General features: G+C 42.2%; 1 protein-coding gene across 3 annotated transcripts; it reads left to right on the forward strand.

Moving 5' to 3' along the window:
- Nucleotides 1-80: 80 nt before the first annotated feature.
- Nucleotides 81-14,260, forward strand: LOC129639038 (ARL14 effector protein-like). Of its 3 annotated transcripts, none has more exons than XM_055563893.1 (3): nucleotides 81-201; nucleotides 8,600-8,668; nucleotides 13,615-14,260. In XM_055563893.1, the coding sequence occupies exon 3, from the start codon at nucleotides 13,625-13,627 to the stop codon at nucleotides 14,114-14,116; it is 492 nt and encodes a 163-aa protein (XP_055419868.1). In that variant the 5' UTR covers nucleotides 81-201; nucleotides 8,600-8,668; nucleotides 13,615-13,624; the 3' UTR covers nucleotides 14,117-14,260. The 3 variants fall into 3 exon arrangements, with proteins under 3 accessions (XP_055419868.1, XP_055419870.1, XP_055419869.1); XM_055563894.1 differs by lacking the exon at nucleotides 81-201 and adding an exon at nucleotides 210-476; XM_055563895.1 differs by lacking the exon at nucleotides 8,600-8,668 and having other exon boundaries at nucleotides 102-201.
- Nucleotides 14,261-19,637: the final 5,377 nt, after the last annotated feature.

Consider the following 19,637-nt stretch of genomic DNA (forward strand, 5'->3'; position numbering starts at 1 on the left):
CACGCACCCACGCAGGCGCTCAGGCACCCGCATATGCTCGCAGACGCCCACGCAAGCACGCATACGCACAACACACACGCACACAAGAGCGCACGCATGCGCACATAAGAACCCATACTCGTGGGCACCCAAGTCTACCGTTAAGCGGAAACGGCTGATCGAGGAAAGCCGTTGAGGGGCAGACTCCTCATCAGCCGTTTGGTAAGCTATAGTTAGCTGGGCCGTGAGGCAAGGATGTGGGAAGGTTTGTCCTGCGCGTAGGGTGTAGGTGGAGTAGGCACTAGTCAGACCAGGGAAAGACAGAGAGCAAGAACACAGCCATTTTGAGTGGCTTCCTCTTCCAACTGCCACTAGAAATTCCTCGATGCCCCTGGGACTTCACAGGGCAAGTATCTTACAGGTAGTTAGGAAAACGCTTGCCCATGTTCTTCTGAGCTGTGTTTGTCACGTACCTATTGGTACTTCGTGGTTGCCAGGTAGGCACCTATTTCTATTTCTCTTCTATGACTTGCCATTCTCCAGCGCTCACTTTAAGGTCCTAAAGCCCCAGTGCTATGTGATGGTCTCAGGAAGAGTAGGTCTGGGGAGCATAACCCTTCTCGCCCTTTTTTACTTTATCTTGAGTAATTTTCTTTTCATGTTTTATCTCCTCTGCCCAATAATCATGTAACCCCTTCTTGGGCCCAACATGTCAGAACCTCTGATGAACAGAGCACCTTCAGCCATTAGGCACTGACCCCTCCCTCTAGGGGGCCCCAGAACGCTCATCAGATGAGGCACAGGGCAGACACCAGGTTAAGAATTTGTCTTCCGTCATCCCCTATCCAGAGATCTTTCCTCTTTTGCCTCCCAGATGAAAGGGACCTTAAATCAACTCAGGTAAGGCCAGGACGGGCTTCCCTTGTGGCTCAGTGGTAAAGAATCTGCCTGCCAATGCAGGAGATGCAAGAGACACAGGTTCGATTCCTGGCTTGGAAAGATCTCCTGGAGAAGGAAATGGTAACCCACTCCAGTATTCTTGCCTGGGAAATTCCATAGGCAGAGGACCGTGGCCGGCTACAGTCCATGGGGGTCGCAGAGTCGGACACTTCTCCTTCTCCCTTCTTCCCTCATCACTTCTCACTGGAAGTCTTTCTTTCCCACAAGGGCTTAGTGGGACTAAGGGTAAATCCAGCATGGCTTCTGTGGTGGGAGAGGTGATGAGGAGAGGGAGGGGGGAATAAATCTGATCCTGAAAACAGATTGAAATTTAAAATGCAACTGGAAATAAGACCTGGAGCAAATTCACTAAATGATTGATGAGTACACTTAGTAGTTAAGTCAACCTAGTTTCTTTGCATACGACTTTTCCCCTGAGAATAAACAGCAGAATTCTAAGAAAAGTATTTGCCAAAGTTATCTTATATTTAGTTATCCATAATTCTGTGCAGTGCACAGAGGAAGAAAAAGAAAACCTGGTAAGATGGCCAGGTTCATGTCTTGCCTGATAATAGAGGTGAATTTTGTGGCTGTTTTGATGATAATTTTTGAGCTAGAATCCAAAGTTCTTCCCTGTAGAACTTACCAGAAAGAAGTTGGCTGACAGAATCTATAGTGATGAAAGGTTTTTGTAGGCATACATTTTAGGCAAAAAGAAAAGAGCGCTTTCACTGGTAAAGCATTGCCTTTGTTATATTTAATGAAGTCTTTCTCTCCAAGGAAGAAGTGGGATAAACAGGCCATGGTGGATTGGGCTCTACCCCTCAAATATAAAGGGGTGGCTGATGAGTTGCTAACACAGGTGAGCAGGAGTAGTGAGAATTCCTACTGTGAGCTGGTCCACCCGCTTCCAGTGAGGACTCTGTCCTCAGAGGGGATTGCCCTTAGGCAGAGTGTCATGTGGAGTCAGTCACTTCTTAGCGGAGATCTCAGTTTCCTCATTCTTGAAGATTTCTACAAAAGAAAGCTATTTCTACACCCTTGGGAGTGCTCCAGGACATGCAAAGGGAGTCAGCCAGGGATCTTTGTTTTGATACCTGCTACCAACTGAAGTCACTCAGTCGTGACTCTTTGTGACCCATGGACTGTAGCCTATCAGGCTCCTCTGTCCATGGGATTTTCCAGGCAAGAGTGGTGGACTGGATTGCCATTTCCTTCTCCAGGGGATCTTCCCGACCCAGGAATCGAACCCAGGTCTCCTGCATTGCAGGCAGATGCTTTACCGACTGAGCCACCAGGGAAGCCCCCCCTACCAAACATACCTTCATACAACTGTCATTAGTTACCCTGCCTTTGAACTCCTGTCTGGAGGCAAACACACTGAACCCGTTCCATATACCTGACCCAGTTGAACATTTTCTCTTGTTATTATTAAATCATCAGGTTGGCATTTGTGATAAAAAGCAGGAAACTGGGGGAAGAACTAGAGATAGCGGAAACTTACTCTTTGATTGCCTGGAATGACTACTTTCCTTAAATATGCATTGTTTATTTGAAAATATTTAATGAAATCTCCTAGGTAATATTTGATCACAGGTAGTACCCTTGCAAATTTTTTATTGATAGGTAGTGTACATACAGAAGAGTGCATGTAACCTAAATGTAAAGCTCACTGAACTTTCAGAACTTTAAACATGCTGTGGCCAATAAACTGAAGTAGCTCAGTTGTGTCCCACTCTTTGCGACCCCATGGACTGTAGCCTACTAGGCTTCTCTGTCCATGGGATTTTCCAGGCACGAGTACTGGAGTGGGTTGCCATCCAGATCAATAAAGAGGACTTGGGATTTCCCTAGCAGTCCAGTGTTTAGGACTCCGTGTTTCTACTGCAGGGGGCAAGGTTTCAATCCCTGGTCTGGGAACTAGATCCCACAAGCCACATAGCGCAAATAAGTAAATAAATCTTTACCCACAACCCCAGAAGCCCCCTCCCCCAAATACTCATTCCAGACACAGCTTCTCCCCCTTGGGGTAAACAATAGCCTGACCCCTAATAGCAGAGATTCCTTTTGCCTGCCTCTGTACTCTATATAAATAGACACTTACAGCCTGTGCCCTTTTTTCCTGACTTCTCTCAGTCAGCATTCTGTTTGTGAGAGCCTTCCTTATTCCTCTGTGTAGTGATACATTGTTTCTTCTCCTTGTTGCACAGCAGTATAAATACACTAGAATGTGTTTATCCGCTTTCCTGTTGATGGACCTTTGGGTAGTTTGCAGTTCAGTTACAAACACCCAAATTCATGTCCTTTCATCAACACATGTATGCACTGTTTTGGGATATGTGCCCAGGAATTACTGGGTCATAGGGGAAGCAGGTGTTCAGCTTTAGTAGGTATCAACTGTTAGCAAACAGTTTCTTTGTGGTTGTACCAGTTTGCACTTCCACTAGCATTGAGGAGACTACTGGTTGCTCTACAGCCTCTCCTAAAATGTACTCAGATCAGTCTCCTACCTACTAAAGTTGAAAGAAAGTTACCTACTGCCTACTAAGGGATGTGGTATTTCTAGTGGCTCAAAATCCAGATTCTGGAAATAGACTTTCTGGGTTCAAATTCCTGCTTCATCCTTTAATAGGTGTGTGACCTTAGACACCGTACTTAATTTTTCTGTGCCTCAGTTTTTTTCTTTTGTAAAATGAGGACAATAACTAGATCATCTACCTCATAGAGTTAAGGATTAAATGAGTTAATGCATGTAGAATGCTAAGGATAGTGCCTGGCACATAGACAATACTCCATAAAACTTAGATATTATTTTCATTCAAATGCATCGAAAAAAATCAGTTGCCACCAGTGCAGTAAGAGAGTCGTGTATCTTACTGTAAAAGAAATAGAACGTTTCCCACATATCCTGGGAGGCAGTCAGATAAGTGCCACAAGGGGTCTCTGTATGCAGGAGCAAGATAGCATGCATGTCTGAATCTCGGGCTATGCCAGTCACAGCTAATCCTTGGGAACTTGTATGTGCAAATTCAACTAGAATGTCAGTGCTGCAAAATATTCATAGGAGAGTATGAACCATGTACGGAGAAGGCAATGGCACCCCACTCCAGTACTCTTGCCTGGAGAATCCCATGGATGGAGGAGCCGGGAAGGCTGGCGTCCATGGGGTCGCTGAGGGTCAGACACAACTGAGTGACTTCCCTTTCACTTTTCACTTTCATGCATTGGAGAAGGAAATGGCAACCCACTCCAGTGTTCTTGCCTGGAGAATCCCAGGGACGGGGGAGCCTGGTGGGCTGCCGTCTATGGGGTCGCACAGAGTCGGACACAACTGAAGCGACTTAGCAGCAGCAGCAGCATGAACCATGTATACAATCAGTATAAACGACAGTCTGGGCTTTATTTATTTGGCCAATGAAGCCACGGACATCTCTCCTCTTTAAGTTAGCACATAACAGTTTTCGTGAATTCTTTACAAACTCTATAAACTTTTACAGTCTAGCCCTTGGCAAACTCCACTTTAGGAATTAACATAAATGTGGATTTCAGTAAATAACTATGGATTCAGTAAATATTCCACAGAGGAAAGAGAAATAGTACAGAATTATGATAGGAGAGTAGGTAGGAAGTTTAAAGACACGCAAAGCTGACACTCCAGTCTCCATGAGTGAGTCATTGGCTAGAATTGGCTTTTAATCTTAAATATCAGCAAATCAGCAAATACATTTTCTGTGTCCATCTTCTAGCTTTTCTTGTTGTTGTTCAGTCACTCCATCATGTCTCTTTGCAACCCTGTGGACTGTAGCCCACCAGGCTCCTCTGTCCATGGGATTCTCCAGGCAAGAATACTGGAGTGGGTTGCCATGCCCTCCTCCAGGGGATCTTCCCCACCCAGGGATGGAACCCACATCTCCTGCATTAGCAGGTGGAATCTTTACCACTGAGCCACCAGGGAAGCCCATCTTCTATTACAGCTTGCACTGTGTTTAGCCGCTCAGTTGTGTCCAGCTCTTTGCGACTCCGTGGACTGTAGCCCTCCAGGCTCCTCTGTCCATGGAATTCTCCAGGCAAGAATACTGGAGTGGGTTACCACACTCTCCTCCAGGGGATCTTCTCAGCCCAGGGATTGAACCCAGGTCTCTCTGGCATCACAGGCAGATTCTTTAGCATCTGAGCCACCAGTGTAGCTTGCTGCTGCTGCTGCGAAGTCACTTCAGTCGTGTCCAACTCTGTGAGACCCCATAGACGGCAGCCCACCAGGCTCAGCCATCCGTGGGATTCCCCAGGCAGGAACACCGGAGTGGGTTGCCATTTCCTTCTCCAATGCATGCAAGTGAAAAGTGAAAGGGAAGTCGCTCAATCATGTGCGACTCTTCGCAACCCCATGGACTGCAGCCTACCAGGCTCCTCTGTCCATGGGATTTTCCAGGCAAGAGTACTGGACTGGGTTGCCATTGCCTTCTCCACCAGTGTAGCTTAGTGGGTCGCAACTCTGGCTGCCTATTAGACTCACCTGGGGGGACTTCCCTAGTGGTCCATTGGTTGGGACTCTATGCTTCCACTGTAGACGGGGGTGGGGGAGTGACTAGGGTTTGTTCCCTGATCTGAGAACTAGTTTCCCACACACTACTCAGTGTGGTCAAAGAAAATAGAATTACCTGGGGAACTTTAAAAAATTCACATTCCCCCCAACAACAACAACAAAAAATGCTCAGCTCTTCACCTAGAAATGTCAATGACATTTGTTTGTCAGCAGGGCCCAGAATTTTTTTTTTCTCAAGGTCTCCAAGTGATTCCAATGGGCAGCCAGAGACGGGAAATATTTCCTTCTGAGTGTCACTGCAACAATCCTGGCGCTGCTGTCTGAATGGTTGTCTCTTGCAGTGGGGTCACAGCGAGGATCCTGAGTAGTTTCTGTGGAGCCTGTCTGGTTTAGTCAAGAAAAGCTCAAAACACTGGCTCAACGGGTTTTTATCTGGTACATTTTCTCTCCTACCTATCACCTCAGAATATTCCAATCTATGTTAAGCCTTCCTGTGGTTTCTAAAGCACAATACTTTCTGAACTGAAGACTTACCATTTCCAATCTCATGGGCTATGATTCAATCTAGAGCAGAACTAAACAGAACTTAAGTATCCCAATTGGTAATTGGATTGAAAAGACTCGGGAAAGTGCCCTTCATAAAAGAGTGAACTTGTGCTTTATGTGATGGTTGTTGCTATCACCTGTGGTTTCAACTGCAGGAAAAATAGGAAAAAGCCATGGAATAATCATTGTATTGGGTTGGCCAAAATGTTCATTCTGGTTTTTCCATGAAATGTCACAAGAACCCAAACGAACTTTTTGGCCAATGCAATATTTGAATGTGAATTTGAGTTTCTGGCTCAGCCACTTGTTAGCTATGAGTCCTTGCCTTCTCTGAGCAGATGTTTCATGAAAGATGGAAGCATTAGCAGATCTCAGAAGGAAATTTTATAGATTAAAGGAGCTAATCTTAGTGGTGCTTGGCAAGGAGTGAGTCCCAAGTAAATGGCAGTTACCCTAGTGTGTTATTCAGCTAATGCTATAATGCTGCTCCATAGCAAAAACCCCACCCCTAAATCTTAGTGGTTGACTAAGATACCATTGACGTTCTTACTCGTGTGTCTGTGGATCACTTATGGCAGCTCTGCTTAAGGCTGTGAATCAGACTGAGGTCTGTTCATATGTGTCTCATTTTGCAGTCAGCAGCTTCCTGGGGTATGCACTTCTCATGGCAGATGACAGAAATACAAGAAGAACTTGGCAGAAATTTGCAATGCCCTTTAATATCTCAGCGCAGAACTCATTAATGATCACTTGTGCCCATTTTCCCTTAGCCCGAGCAAGTCATATGGCGAATTTCAAGGTCAATGGGATGGAGAAGTATAATCTACCTAGTGAAACTATGGCACAATACAGAGAATAGAAGGAGAAATTTCGAACAAATAATACATTCTTCCACACTTCCCTTCTGCATGGTGTCAACAGAGGAGAAACGAAGGGTGGGTAAGGAGGGAAGAAAGAAAGAGTTGGATCCCTTAGGAACTCTACCTTGTGCCTCATTTGTAAGCACTTGTCTGGCCTCCTTTGTAGAACTGGTCCAGCACTCGTTGCAGGCACAGAAAAGCAGTTCTGTGGGCATGGCAGCTTTCTGGATCCTCCCCCACTCCAGGTATTTGTGATGAGGGACACACTACTCAGAGACAGTCTAGAATTCACCAGAAGCCTTCTTACATTCTGCTTGCAGGAACACGTCTAATTTTATTTAGGAAGACAAACAGAAGCAAGAGCTGGTGAAATTCAGCAAAACAGACTATAGTATATACCAGGTGTCAAAATAACCAGATCTTTGTCTAAATTCAACCCCTTTTCTTTACCCTTTCAACAACTTTTTAATGTATGGGCACTGTCTCTTATGATTTGCTCCAAATGACATCATCTCTTCTCCAGTATATAATAAAGTGAATTGGTCAGTCGCGTCCGACTCTTTGCGACTCCAGGGAGCCTACCAGGCTCCTCCGTCCATGGGATTCTCCAGGCAAGAGTACTGGAGTGGGTTTCGATTTCCTTCTCCAGGGGATCTTCCCAGACCAGGGATTGAACCCGGGTCTCCCACATTGCAGGCAGACGCTTTAACCTCTGAGCCACCAGGGAAGACCCCAGTATATAATGGCGGTAGACTAAGAGTCCTTCATTTGAATTCTAATATTTCATTTGTATTTCAAATCTAGGTGAATAGGCAGCCCCACCTCTATTTAACCAGAGGGTTCTGGCCAAGTATGTAGTGTGGTTGTAGACAGTTACCAGATACACCCTCATAATTCACTAATTTCAGGAGGAGTATAGTGAATTAATCAAAGGTGCTTAACTGTCATAACTGAGGATCACTCATAAAGTATCTCAAGATATCAAACTGTATGAAAGTCATCTCCCTAAAGATCTTTGTTGAAGGATATTTAGCAACAGCTGTGCGATCAGAGGATGGCAGGCAGAGCTGGGCTCTGTTACAATCTCAGAAGGGTTACACAACCACCCTTCTCTGGGTGTGGTCCCTGGACCTCCAACATCAGAATCATCATGACTGTTTGTTAAAAATGCAGAGTCACAGGCAACCCCCAGACTTAATGAATTGGAATTTCTGGGTGCAGGACCTAAGAATTTCCACTTCTGTATACATCAAGGCTTTTGTATAACCTCAAATATAGACAAAGTTCTCATACATCTTTGATTCCAAGTATCAGTTATGGAAAATGTAAAATTTTTCTAATGCCAAGTTAGTCATTCTCGCTGTTAAACGAAAAGGATCTCTTTCATTATTACTATTACTGAAGGTTTTTTTAAAAGACTAAATTTGTTGAAACTTTCAGCCAGGGTACTACTGTAATAAGATTTCTTTTGCCCCCTTCGCTTTTTTTTTTTTTTAACATAATTTGAACATTTGAAACTATTTTTCATTAAAACTATTTCAGTAATAACCATTTTCCTATCATTTTCTCAAATACCAATGGCCTACAAAACTTGTATAAACATTTTTAGATGAAAGATGCAAGTTAAGAGACACAATTATTGGGAAGGACAGGAGATTTTATTCGTGTGTTACATTTAACACATTTTCCCCCTAATGAATAGATGATAAACTGCCTTTTGATGGTGTTTTAGGTAAAAGGACTGTCTTCGGTGAAAGTGGTGTAACCACCTAAATAAGGATTATCTTTCATCTTCCACTTAGTAAGTATATTTTAATATATTTAATCTGTGTGTGTGGGATAATAAAAAGCATCAACTGCTTCAATAAGTGAATTAAACAAAAAGACAGTTTTGAGAGCTGAGAGAAGCATAAAAAACATCAACCAAGAACAAGTCTAATGGACTCCTCCCTCCCTTTTCTACCTTCTTTCACCTCCTATTATTACATGTAAGTGTAAAGGGGTTCATCTTAACAGATTCCTGCTTCCAACTATGTGGAAAGTGAATTGGAATCATTTGGAATATTCTGAAAGCTTACTGTAATCATGAACACAGAGATGTAAAAAGATGTTGAAACATCTGTTTTCCAGATCAAGAGTATCACCCAGATAGTTGGGGGAAAAAAGTCTTCCATTATCTCGCCTTTAATCCAATTAGCAAATACATGTCATTCTAAAAGATTCTGGTAACCATTGCTCAGAGGGAGAACAATCCAGAAAAGAAACACAAAAAGGATATTTTCAGCACCATGAAATTTAAGGACTAACAGAACTATGGTAAGAAAGATAAGGATAAAGCTCATGCATTTAAGACTTTTATGTGGTTGGGCTCAGAGTTTTTTTATTTTATGACAAGTAAATAGTTCAGTAACAAGAAGAAAACAATATTACCTTCAAAGATTTTCAACAGAAAAAATATTTCCCTGTGAAAATACCAAGCTCTTTCCTGACCAACAGGATTGGAATGTCAAGGGTTCAAATGCATTCACTGAGCATTTATTTCTATTTTGAATTTCCCTAAACTGTTTGCCTCAACATATCCTCCCAACATTTTTGAGAGAGGTCAAGGGTTTAAGAGGCCCTGGGCTTTAAGCTAACAATTCTGGTTCACAAACATATCTCATGTCAATGGTTGAGTGTGCTATAGAAAGTGAAGTTGCTCAGTCATATCTGACTCTTTGCGACCCCGTGGACTGAAGCCCACCAGGCTCCTCCGTCCATGGGATTCTCCAGGCAAGAATACTGGAGTGGGTTGCCATTCCCTTCTCCAGGAGATCTTCCCGACCCAGGGATTGAACCCGGGTCTCCTGCATTGTAGGCAGACGCTTTACCGTCTGAGCCACCAGGGAAGTCTTGAGTGTGCCATAGCTGAACATAAAATGGCCACATCGGTTCAGCTGCCTGGTGATTTTACTTGCAGTATCCAGCACATTGGGCTATTACAGTGCTCCTTCAGTAAAAGGTCTCATTGTAACCTGATTCTATTTTCTTTTATTGAGAATCAGTTTTGTGTTTGGTTCACAGCTATTCATAACTAAACTTTGAGTTTCTCCACCAGAGTCTTGATGCCTGTTTCCAAAACAAATACTGTGCCTTAAAATTGGCCTACACAGATATTTTCCTTAATTGAAGAGTGAAAGATTTTTACCCCAATTTATTCATTTTTGTTTCTGTATTGTTTTAATGTATCTGACATGTGTGATCTTATGCATATATACACCATATCTCTCCCCACAATCCTCAGGCATGTCACATCTTCAGACTTCTACTAATGTGCTTGGCATATTTTCAGGCCAAGGTGAAATCTGAATTTGCATACTCAAGACTTCCCAGAAACTCTCAGCTGCTCTGATGTCCTCACTTCTTTACCCTCACCTCTGTATTGCTCTGGGTATCATTGGGTCCATGAAGTTATCTGCATTTGATTAACTGAGTGGAAGAGGAGATAGGCCTCTGAAGGAGGATCTCAAATACATGAAGTTCATCTCTATTCTTTGTATTTCAGATGCATGATATTTGTAAATCACTTATTTCTAGTTGCACATGTGATAGAAGCTTTGCTTCCTCCATATACACAAACACGTTGTCACATATTATATCATGATGATAGAAATAATTGCAAAGGTAAAGTAAATGATGGCAATGGTTACATTGTAAACAACTTAGAACAGGTCTTGGTTACGAGAGAATATGTAGGGAAAGGGTTTATTGAAGTATGAGAGAGAGTCGTATTGAAATCAGGGCTACCATTCCATGTAAGAAGACCAGGTATGTATGCCCAAAGGCATAAGTGGTTTCAACGTATTCATACTGAGGATAATTTGGGGGCACAGGAATGAAAAAGCAGGATAGATGGTGAATCATACAAGTATCTTGGTAGAAAATGTCTCACATCATCCTTTCGTTTGGTAAATTAATAAAAATCATTACACACATAAAGATGGAATTTGTCATGTGATATGGATAAGTGCTTAAAATGATCACAAAATGTTCTTTTCACCAGGCCTTCCCTTGTTTTTTCACATTTTCTTTTGTGTCCTTTAGTAACTTGGTTTTGGACTGTACTTGATTTATATCCTGTTAGTATCATGTACACAGAAGGCAATGGCACCCCAGTCCAGTACTCTTGCCTGGAGAATCCCATGGACAGAGGAGCCTGGTAGGCTGCAGTCCATGGGGTCGCGAAGGGTCGGACACGAATGAGCGACTTCACTTTCACTTTTCACTTTCATGCATTAGAGAAGGAAATGGCAACCCACTCCAGTGTTTTATCCTGGAGAATCCCAGGGATGGCGAGGCCTGGCGGGCTGCCTCTATAGGGTGGCACAGAGTCAGACACGACTGAAGCGACTTAGCAGCAGTAGCATTCATTTTTGTAAAGGCCACTGCTTGAAGTACTCTGGACTTGTGTGTGCAGTTGTGACTGCAATAAATAGGGCACAATTCCTAGCATATATGATAGACTCCAGATCAATATTTGCTGAATGAATGAAAAAAAAAATAGTGGCTTTAGACGGAATTATAGTGGCAGATTTGCACATGCACACACACACACTTTTTTTTTTTTTTTTTTTTACCATTATGGGGATGAACCGGAATTATTTAAGATGTAAAGCTTAGTTCTGGAAAAGGGAATGTCAACCCACTCCAATATTCTTGCCTGGAGGGTATAGTCCATGGAGTTGCAAAGAGCTGGACACAACTGAGTGACTGAGCACCTCACTAAACTGGGGGGGGGTGCAGAAAAAAGATTTAAAGCTTAGTTCTAAATAGGGATGCCTCTATTGATATTTGACTATTACGAACCCCACCCCCCATAGGGTTCTCTGAATCTGAACTGGAGTACCTTTCCCTGTCCTTGCAGTGAGCTGCAGATACTTGATCTCTCCAGTGGAGACTGCCAAACTTTGCGGGCAGAAACCTGGTCTTATATCATCTTTGAAGTTCTCACTGCACCTAATCTAGGGCATACCCAAAGAGAAGGTACTATCAGTACCCCCATTTTCAGATGAGGAAACTGAGGTTAAGCAACTGAAGTCATCTGAAGTTAAAGTCAGATAGTTAGTGGTGAAGACAGTGCTAGTGTCTGACCCCTGGCAGTGTGATGCCTGAGGCTCCTCTGCCTAGGGTAATGCATCAGAAAGGTAGCTGCTACCCTTTCCCCCCAAAAAAAGTAAGGTAAGTAGTCAACTATGAAATTACAACTCAAAGAATAAGAGTAACGAAACAACTAAGTGTTCTAGACCTGCCAAGACATTGGAGTAACTTAGATAGAAATTATGAAACCGTATTATTTCTGTCCTGGGTATTTACTCAACAAGATCCTGGCAAATAAATCCAATTCAGGAGAGACATTCAGGGGAATCATTTGCTTTTCCCTCTCTGTAGACACTACATCGTTCAAGTGACGAGGAAGACCTAAAAGGGAACCTGTTGTGTGAAATTAGTAGTATGGATCAAACAGAGTGTGGCCAGTCCTCTGGAATTGTCTGAAACTCTCCAGTGAGAAGCAAAGGGAACTTTTCTCTAGTATGGTGATCCTCTCACAGCTGATGCCCCATCCTCTGTCTCTCTTCCTTTTGGCCAGTTTGCTTCTTGAAGCTAGGCAAAACATCCTTAAAGAAATGGGCATCCTCTGCCTCTCTACTTTCAATTATCAGTAGTTTGGGAAGCTTTGTGGAGTCTGTAGGACATGGGCCAGTTAGGAGAGAATCAGAGGGATGGGGGCAGTGGTGAGGGAAGAGACATACACAGGGAGACAGTGAGACATGGAGAGACGCGAAATGACACTGAAAGTCCTTGAGAATGTACTGACTTTAGAAAGCCTTTTTAAAAACCAATCACTAATTCAATATGGTGAATTACCTTAAAGTAGTTTGTAGAGTGTTTCCTGGGAACTGGAGGTCACTTCAAAGGAAATAAATAAACCACAGCTAATGTGCTGATGTTTTAAAGAGAAAAGGCAATTGCTAAAAATGACCGTCCAATTTCCATTACTTACTACAGTCATTAGAAACAAGGAATATGTATATTGATCTGAAGTGGTTCAAACAGTATTTTCTTTGTTCAAACCAATTTAGCTGGAGGAAAAGTCAAGAGTTTGCCTTGTGTGGGGGCGGTGGGGGGGCATTGTGGACAGAAAGAGATTATTTAAATAAAGAACTGTTGTTTTTCTATCCTAGGGCCACTGACCTAAGAAAAATAACTGGGTTTCTATTAAAGCAAAGCAATTTTTGCCCCTGATCAAGCAATTTTTGCCCCTGATCACTATTGGTTTAACTCTAGGCCCTCGAGACTCAAAGTAGGTTTGGAATTAGCAATATCAGTACAATCTGGGCATACATTAGAAAGGTAGACTCTCTGGCCCTACCCCAGTCCTAACTGAATCATAATCTAGTTAATCATAATCATAATCATGAAACGATTCATATGCACATTGTTTGAGAAGTACTAGTCTAGACAAACATGAATGGTTATTTAAACATTTGATAGACAAAAGAGATGGTTAAATAAAGGAGGAAATACTATCTGATAAAAGCACTTTTGTCCAAAGATTTGTTGGTGTTGATAAACTTGCTCCTATCCACTTAAGCCAGGTTTGAGTTAAAAACTTAATAGGCCCATTCTGAAATGACTTTTACCAGCTCCAGTGTCCTCATGGTTGCCTGAGCTCCCACAAATGGTTGCTGACTTTGTTTGTGTCCCCAGGTGAGCAGAAATGAGTGAACAAGCAGAAAAGAGTGAACAAGCAGAAAAGAGTGAACAAGCAGAAAAGAGCAGTTCCGTGCGAGAGAGACCTGCACGTCAAAGTTCTCCTGAGAAACCAAGTGAGAAGGAACTGAAGCAAATGAAACGGTTGGATCGGCAGTTAAAACGGTTGTCACTTCAAAATCCCAGGCCTCAGGTAGCCAACTTTAATCCTAAAGTAAGGCAGCAGATCAAGAAAGGGCAAATGGCAAAGAAAAATGAGTCTGTTCCTGAAAAACGTGAAGTCAACAAGTATGACGAAAAGGGCAGGCTCACCTTCAATGAGGCTGACCTGTGTGACTGCCTTGATAAAGACTGCATGGGTTGCTTCTACCCGTGCCCCAAGTGTAACTCCACCAAGTGTGGGCCCACTTGCCGCTGCAACCGCCGCTGGGCCTATGACACCATAGTCGATGAGAATGGGGAGGTCATCAGCAAGATGCCATTCGACCTCTCCGACTAGGTGCAGCCCTCCGGGCTGATCAATTTTCTCTGCTTGGCAGTTAAACCAGCCTCTTTCTCCTGGGTGAATTTTAGGACTGGGGGAAAAAAGTTTTAAAAATATAGTTTAGACTAGTGTTCTCTGAAGCCGGTAAAGCGTCTGCCTGCAATGCAGGAGACCTGGGTTCGATTCCTGTGTTGGGAAGATCCGCTGGAGAAGGAAATGGCAATCCACTCCAGCACTCTTGCCTGGAAAGTCCCATGGACGGAGGAGCATGATAGGCTACAGTCCATGGGGTTGCAAAGAGTCAGACACAACTGAGCCACTTCACTTTCACTTTCTCTAACCTTCCTGCTGTGATGACTCAGATTCCTCCTCTGGTAACCAGCAACTCCATTGCTACTCTGCTCTCAGATTAAAAATCCCTTTCCTCTTTGCTGGTACCTTAGGAGATGGAGTTTTAGGATTTTTAGAATTCTGTAGCTGAGAGCTTGTCTTGACATAGAACATATGTTTATAATAGCTAGTTACCATTAGGATCTTACACTTTATCAATTCTAAATCAGAACTGCTATTTGGATTGACTTGGCACTGCATACTCATAGTCTCATTTTTTAGTGTTACTGTTTTAACAATATTAAAATGAAATTTGTTTCTTTTTAAAAAAAAAAAACCTTTAATAGGCCCTATGGCCATGTGGCCCAACATATGAGCACAAAAGCAGAGATTCAATTTAATTGATATCCAAAATGCCAACTGGAAGCAGACTTCAAAGGACAAATTTTAATCTAAATGCTACATAGAAATGATTTTAAAGCATTTTTTTGGTGGCTAAGGTTACCAGCCACACAGAACTGACCAAAATTCCTAAGGCCTAAGTTGCATTTGGTCTTGGAGGTACAGGATTTAAGGAAATTCAGCTAGAGTTTCTGCTGACCTCAGTGAAGATACCATCTCAGAAGACTGTTGTGAAACATCTGGGCCGGGTTTGGCAGCTATTGTGCAAAACTGTTTTTAGGGAAAAATCGCTATGAAAATGTTCACACCCACAGCGTCATCGGGAAAGTTTCTCTTCAGTCATCTTTGATATCAAGTTTTATTCAAATGATCTGTAAGGAGAAAATTGCTTTTTCCACTTTTCCATGTTTACTTCTCATGAACATTTAATTGCTTCTTCTGAAGCTTTGGATTCGGCACAAAGAGACTTTCCACTGAACACAGTTGTGCAGGCGCTGGCTGAGGCTGTAGACGTAATGGGCTAAAAATAGACCAGAGGCCCCTATCTCCATCCCACCAAATGGCTATGTATGTTTACCCACTAGAAAATATTCACCTGAGACCACTTTTGCCTCTGACTAACTCCCCCGAAATCTGTGTGGCAAATTCATTAATAAAAATTATTAACTATTCATTAATAATTAATATTAATTAATTAATAAAAATTAATTTTCCTTACTTTGATTTTTTTGTGTGTGAGAAAGTGTGTATGTTTTAGACCCAAGAGAAAAAAATACAACTTTTTTCCCCCTTCCCTAAAGCAAATCCATATTTTGTTCTTTGGCAAATACCAATCACTTTCCATCAGAAATTCCTGATAGTGATATTAGGTTGGTGCAAAAGTTTTGCCTCATCCGCCATATTCACCTGACCTCTTGGCAACTGCCCACCACTTCTTCAAACATCTTGACAACTTTTTGTGGGGGAAAGGCTTCCACAACCAGCAGGAGGCAGAAAATGCTTTCCAAGAATTTAATCAAATCCTGAAGCACAGTTTTTTTTTTAATTATTCATTGATTTTTAAAATTTTTTTTTAATTGAAGGATAATTGTTTTACATAATTTGTTGTTTTCTGTCAAACCTCAACATGAATCGGCCATAAGTATACGTATGTCCCCTCCCTCTTGAACCTCCCTCTCATCTCCCTCCCCATCCCACCCCTCTAGGTTGGTACAGAGACCCTGTTTGAGATCCTGGAGATATACAGCAAATTCCCTTTGGCTATCTATTTCACATATGGTAGAGTAAGTTTCCATGTTACTCTCGCCATACATCTCACCCTCTCCTGCCTTCTCTCTGTGTCCATGAGTCTGTTCTCTCTCTGTTTCTCCATTGCTGCCCTGCAAATTATTTGGTACCATCTTTCTAGATTCCATACATATACGTTAGTATATGATATTTATGTTTCTCTTTCTGACTGACTTCACTCTGTATAATAGGCTCTCGGTTCATCCACCTCATTGGAACTGACTCAGATGTGTTCCTTTCTATGGCTGAGTAATATTTCATTGTGTATATGTACCGTGACTTCTTTATCCATTCATCTGTCGATGGACATCTAGCTTGCTGCCATGTCCTAGCTGTTTTAAATAGTGCTGCAGTGAACATTGGGGTACATGTGTCTTTTTCAATTGTGGTTTCCTCAGGGTATATGCCTAGCAGTGGGATTACTGGGTTATATGGTGGTTTTATTGCTAGTTTTTTAAGGAATCTCCATACCGTCTTCCATAGTGACTGTATCAATTTACATTCCCACCAACAGTGTAAGTGTTTATCCACACCCTCTCCTGTGTGTAGACTTTTTGATGAGGGCCATTCTGACCGGTGTGAGGTGATACTTCATTGTAGTTTGGATTTGCATTTCTCTCATAATGAGCAATATTGAGCATCTATTCATGTCTTTCTTAGCCATCTGTGTGTCTCCTTTCAAGAAATGTCTGTTTTGATCTTTTTTTTTTTTAATTTTATTTTATTTATAAATTTTACATAATTGTATTAGTTTTGCCAAATATCAAAATGAATCCGCCACAGGTATACATGTGTTCCCCATCCTGAACCCTCCTCCCTCCTCCCTCCCCATACCATCCCTCTGGGTCGTCCCAGTGCACCAGCCCCTTTTCCCACTTTTTAATTGGGTTGTTTTTCTGCTATTGAGTTGTATGAATGAGCTGCTTGTATATTTTGGAAATTAATCCTTTGTCAGTTGTTGGATTTGCTATTATTTTCTCCCATTCTGAGGGTTGTCTTTTCACCCTTCTTATAGTTTTGTTTGCTGTACAAAAGCTTTTAAATTAATCAGGTCCCACTTGTTTACATTCGTTTTTATTTCCATTCCTCTAGGAGGTGGGTCATAGAGAATCTTGCTTTATGATATCGAGTGTTCTGCCTGTGTTTTCCTCTAAGAGTTTTATATTTCCTGGTCTTACATTTAGATATTTAATCCATTTTGAGCTTCTCTTTGTGTATGGTGTTAAGAAGTGTTCTACTTTCATTCTTTTACATGTAGCTGTCCAGTTTTCCCATCACTGCTTATTGAAGAGGTTGTCTTTGCCCTATTGTATATTCTTGCCTCCAGTCTTGTTCCATTGGTCTATATTTCTGTTTTTGTGAAGCACAGATGTTTATGCTACAGGAATAAACAAGCTTACTTCTTGTTAGAAAAAATCTGTTGATTATAATGGTTCCTATTTTGATTCATACAGATGTGTTTGAGGTTAGTTATAATGATTTAAAATTCGTGGTCTGAAACCGCAATTACATTTGCAGCAACCTCATACTTTGCTTGTTTTTACAGGTCATCTTAGACCAAGAGTTTAAATAAAATGGGCTATCAAAATTAGTAGCTTTTCTTTTTAATGCTCAAACTGGTCTATCTAGCTTTGCTGAATTGGTGAAGATGGGCTTCAGAAGTACAAACTGAACTTGCATTCTAGTCAAAGAACAATCTTGTGCTTCAAAGGTAGGAACCCAGGGACTTCCCTGGCAGTCCAGTGGTTAAGACTCTGTGCTTCCAGCACTGGGGATGTGGGTTCAATCCCTGGTTGCAGAACTAAGGTTCTACATGCTGTGCAGCCAAAAAAAACATTTTTTTTTAGTTTAAAAAAAGATGGGAACCAAAACTTTCTCAGAGCAATTCGTCTGAACCTACCTGGAATCTTTGCATTGCAATAGTTGTTATCACTGTCCATTTACCTGCTGAAGTGCCCTTTGCATTTGAAAAGCAAAGAGGTAATAGTGTTACCGTGTTCGCAAAACTACAAAAGGTTGATAAACAATTTATAACCACTTTCACAGCAAAGAACACATTTGTCTGAGCATTTGGAGGCTGCTATTTGCAGTCAGTTAACAATTCCCAAGGTGTGGTAGGTAACCCTCCAGGATGGTCCCCAGTGATCCTCTGATATTTTGTAATGCTTTTCCCTGAAGTGGTGGCTGAACTTAGTGACTTGGTTCTAATGAACAGAATAAGGCCCAAGTGATGGTGACTGGAGACTTGGTCATAAAGGGCAATGTGGCCTTTCTTTTGCATCATCATGATCATCTGCTCTAGAGCAGGCCGGCTGCCCTGTGTGAGCAGCCCTATGAGGAAGCCAACATGAGAAAGAATTGGCAACTCTGGCCAACAACCTCGTGAGTATTTTTGGAAGTGGGTCTTCTTGCCTCATCAAGCTTTGAATGACTGTAGCCCTAGCTGACACCTCAATTGCAGCCTTGTGAGAGACCTTGAGCCAGAACCACCCAGCCATGCTGCTTCCTGACTTTTCCCTCACAGAAACTGTGAGAAGAGAAATGATCATTGTTTTAAGATGCTAACATCTGGGGTAATTTGCTATGCAGCAATGGTTAGCTAGCACAGAAGGGTTTTATGCTTCTTCTAGATTTATGCCTTTATTTATTCAGCAGGTATTTATTGAGAAACTACCACATGCCAGGCATTGTGTTTATGGGATTCTTCAGACAAGAGTCTTGGAGTGGGTTGCCATTCCCTTCTCAAATGCAATGTGTATGCAGAGGTTAATCATCTACTGAACATAAGAAACATATTTAAGGGGCCCCTGGTTTCTGGGCACTATATACATAGCATACAGAAAAAAATTTTACCCTTGGAAAACTGTGGTGGTTATCTTTGGAAATACCATCTACCACCTAGGGTTACTACTGTACATTTGCTATTGATATATTAATGGCCCAACAAATATTTATAGACTGAATACTTCTCTGTGAATTGTTCTCACCTGTTGAAACTAGAGATGACACTACAAACCTCTGTCCCTACTGCTGCTAAGTCACTTCAGTCGTGTCTGACTCTGTGCAACCTCAAAGACAGCAGCCCACCAGGCTCCCCCGTCCCCGGGATTCTCTAGGCAAGAACACTGGAGTGGGTTGCCATTTTCTTCTCCAATGCATGAAAGTGAAAAGTGAAAGTGAACTCGCTGAGTTGGCGACCCCATGGACTGCAGCCTACCAGGCTCCTCCATCCATGGGATTTTCCAGGCAAGAGTACTGGAGTGGGGTGCCATTGTCCCTACTATGTCCCCTGAAAATTTGTGTATTGAAATCTAACTCCCAAGATGAAGGTAGTAGGAGGTGGGACCTTTGGGAGGTGATTAGGTCATTAGGGTAAAGCCCTGAGGAATGAATCTCTTAGAGAAGAGACCCAAGAGAGCTCCCTTACTTCTGTGAGGACCATTAGGCCAGTATAATCTTTCTGGCATGCCATACATGTATATACATATCAAATACCAGTCTTTTCGACAATGAAAAA

Source organism: Bubalus kerabau, chromosome X (genome assembly GCF_029407905.1).
Source record: "Bubalus kerabau isolate K-KA32 ecotype Philippines breed swamp buffalo chromosome X, PCC_UOA_SB_1v2, whole genome shotgun sequence".
Lineage (NCBI taxonomy): Eukaryota > Metazoa > Chordata > Mammalia > Artiodactyla > Bovidae > Bubalus > Bubalus kerabau.

Excerpts from the sequence above, each read along its gene's own strand:
- LOC129639038 (XM_055563893.1), top strand. The coding sequence starts at position 13,625 with ATGAGTGAACAAGCAGAAAAGAGTGAACAAGCAGAAAAGAGTGAACAA.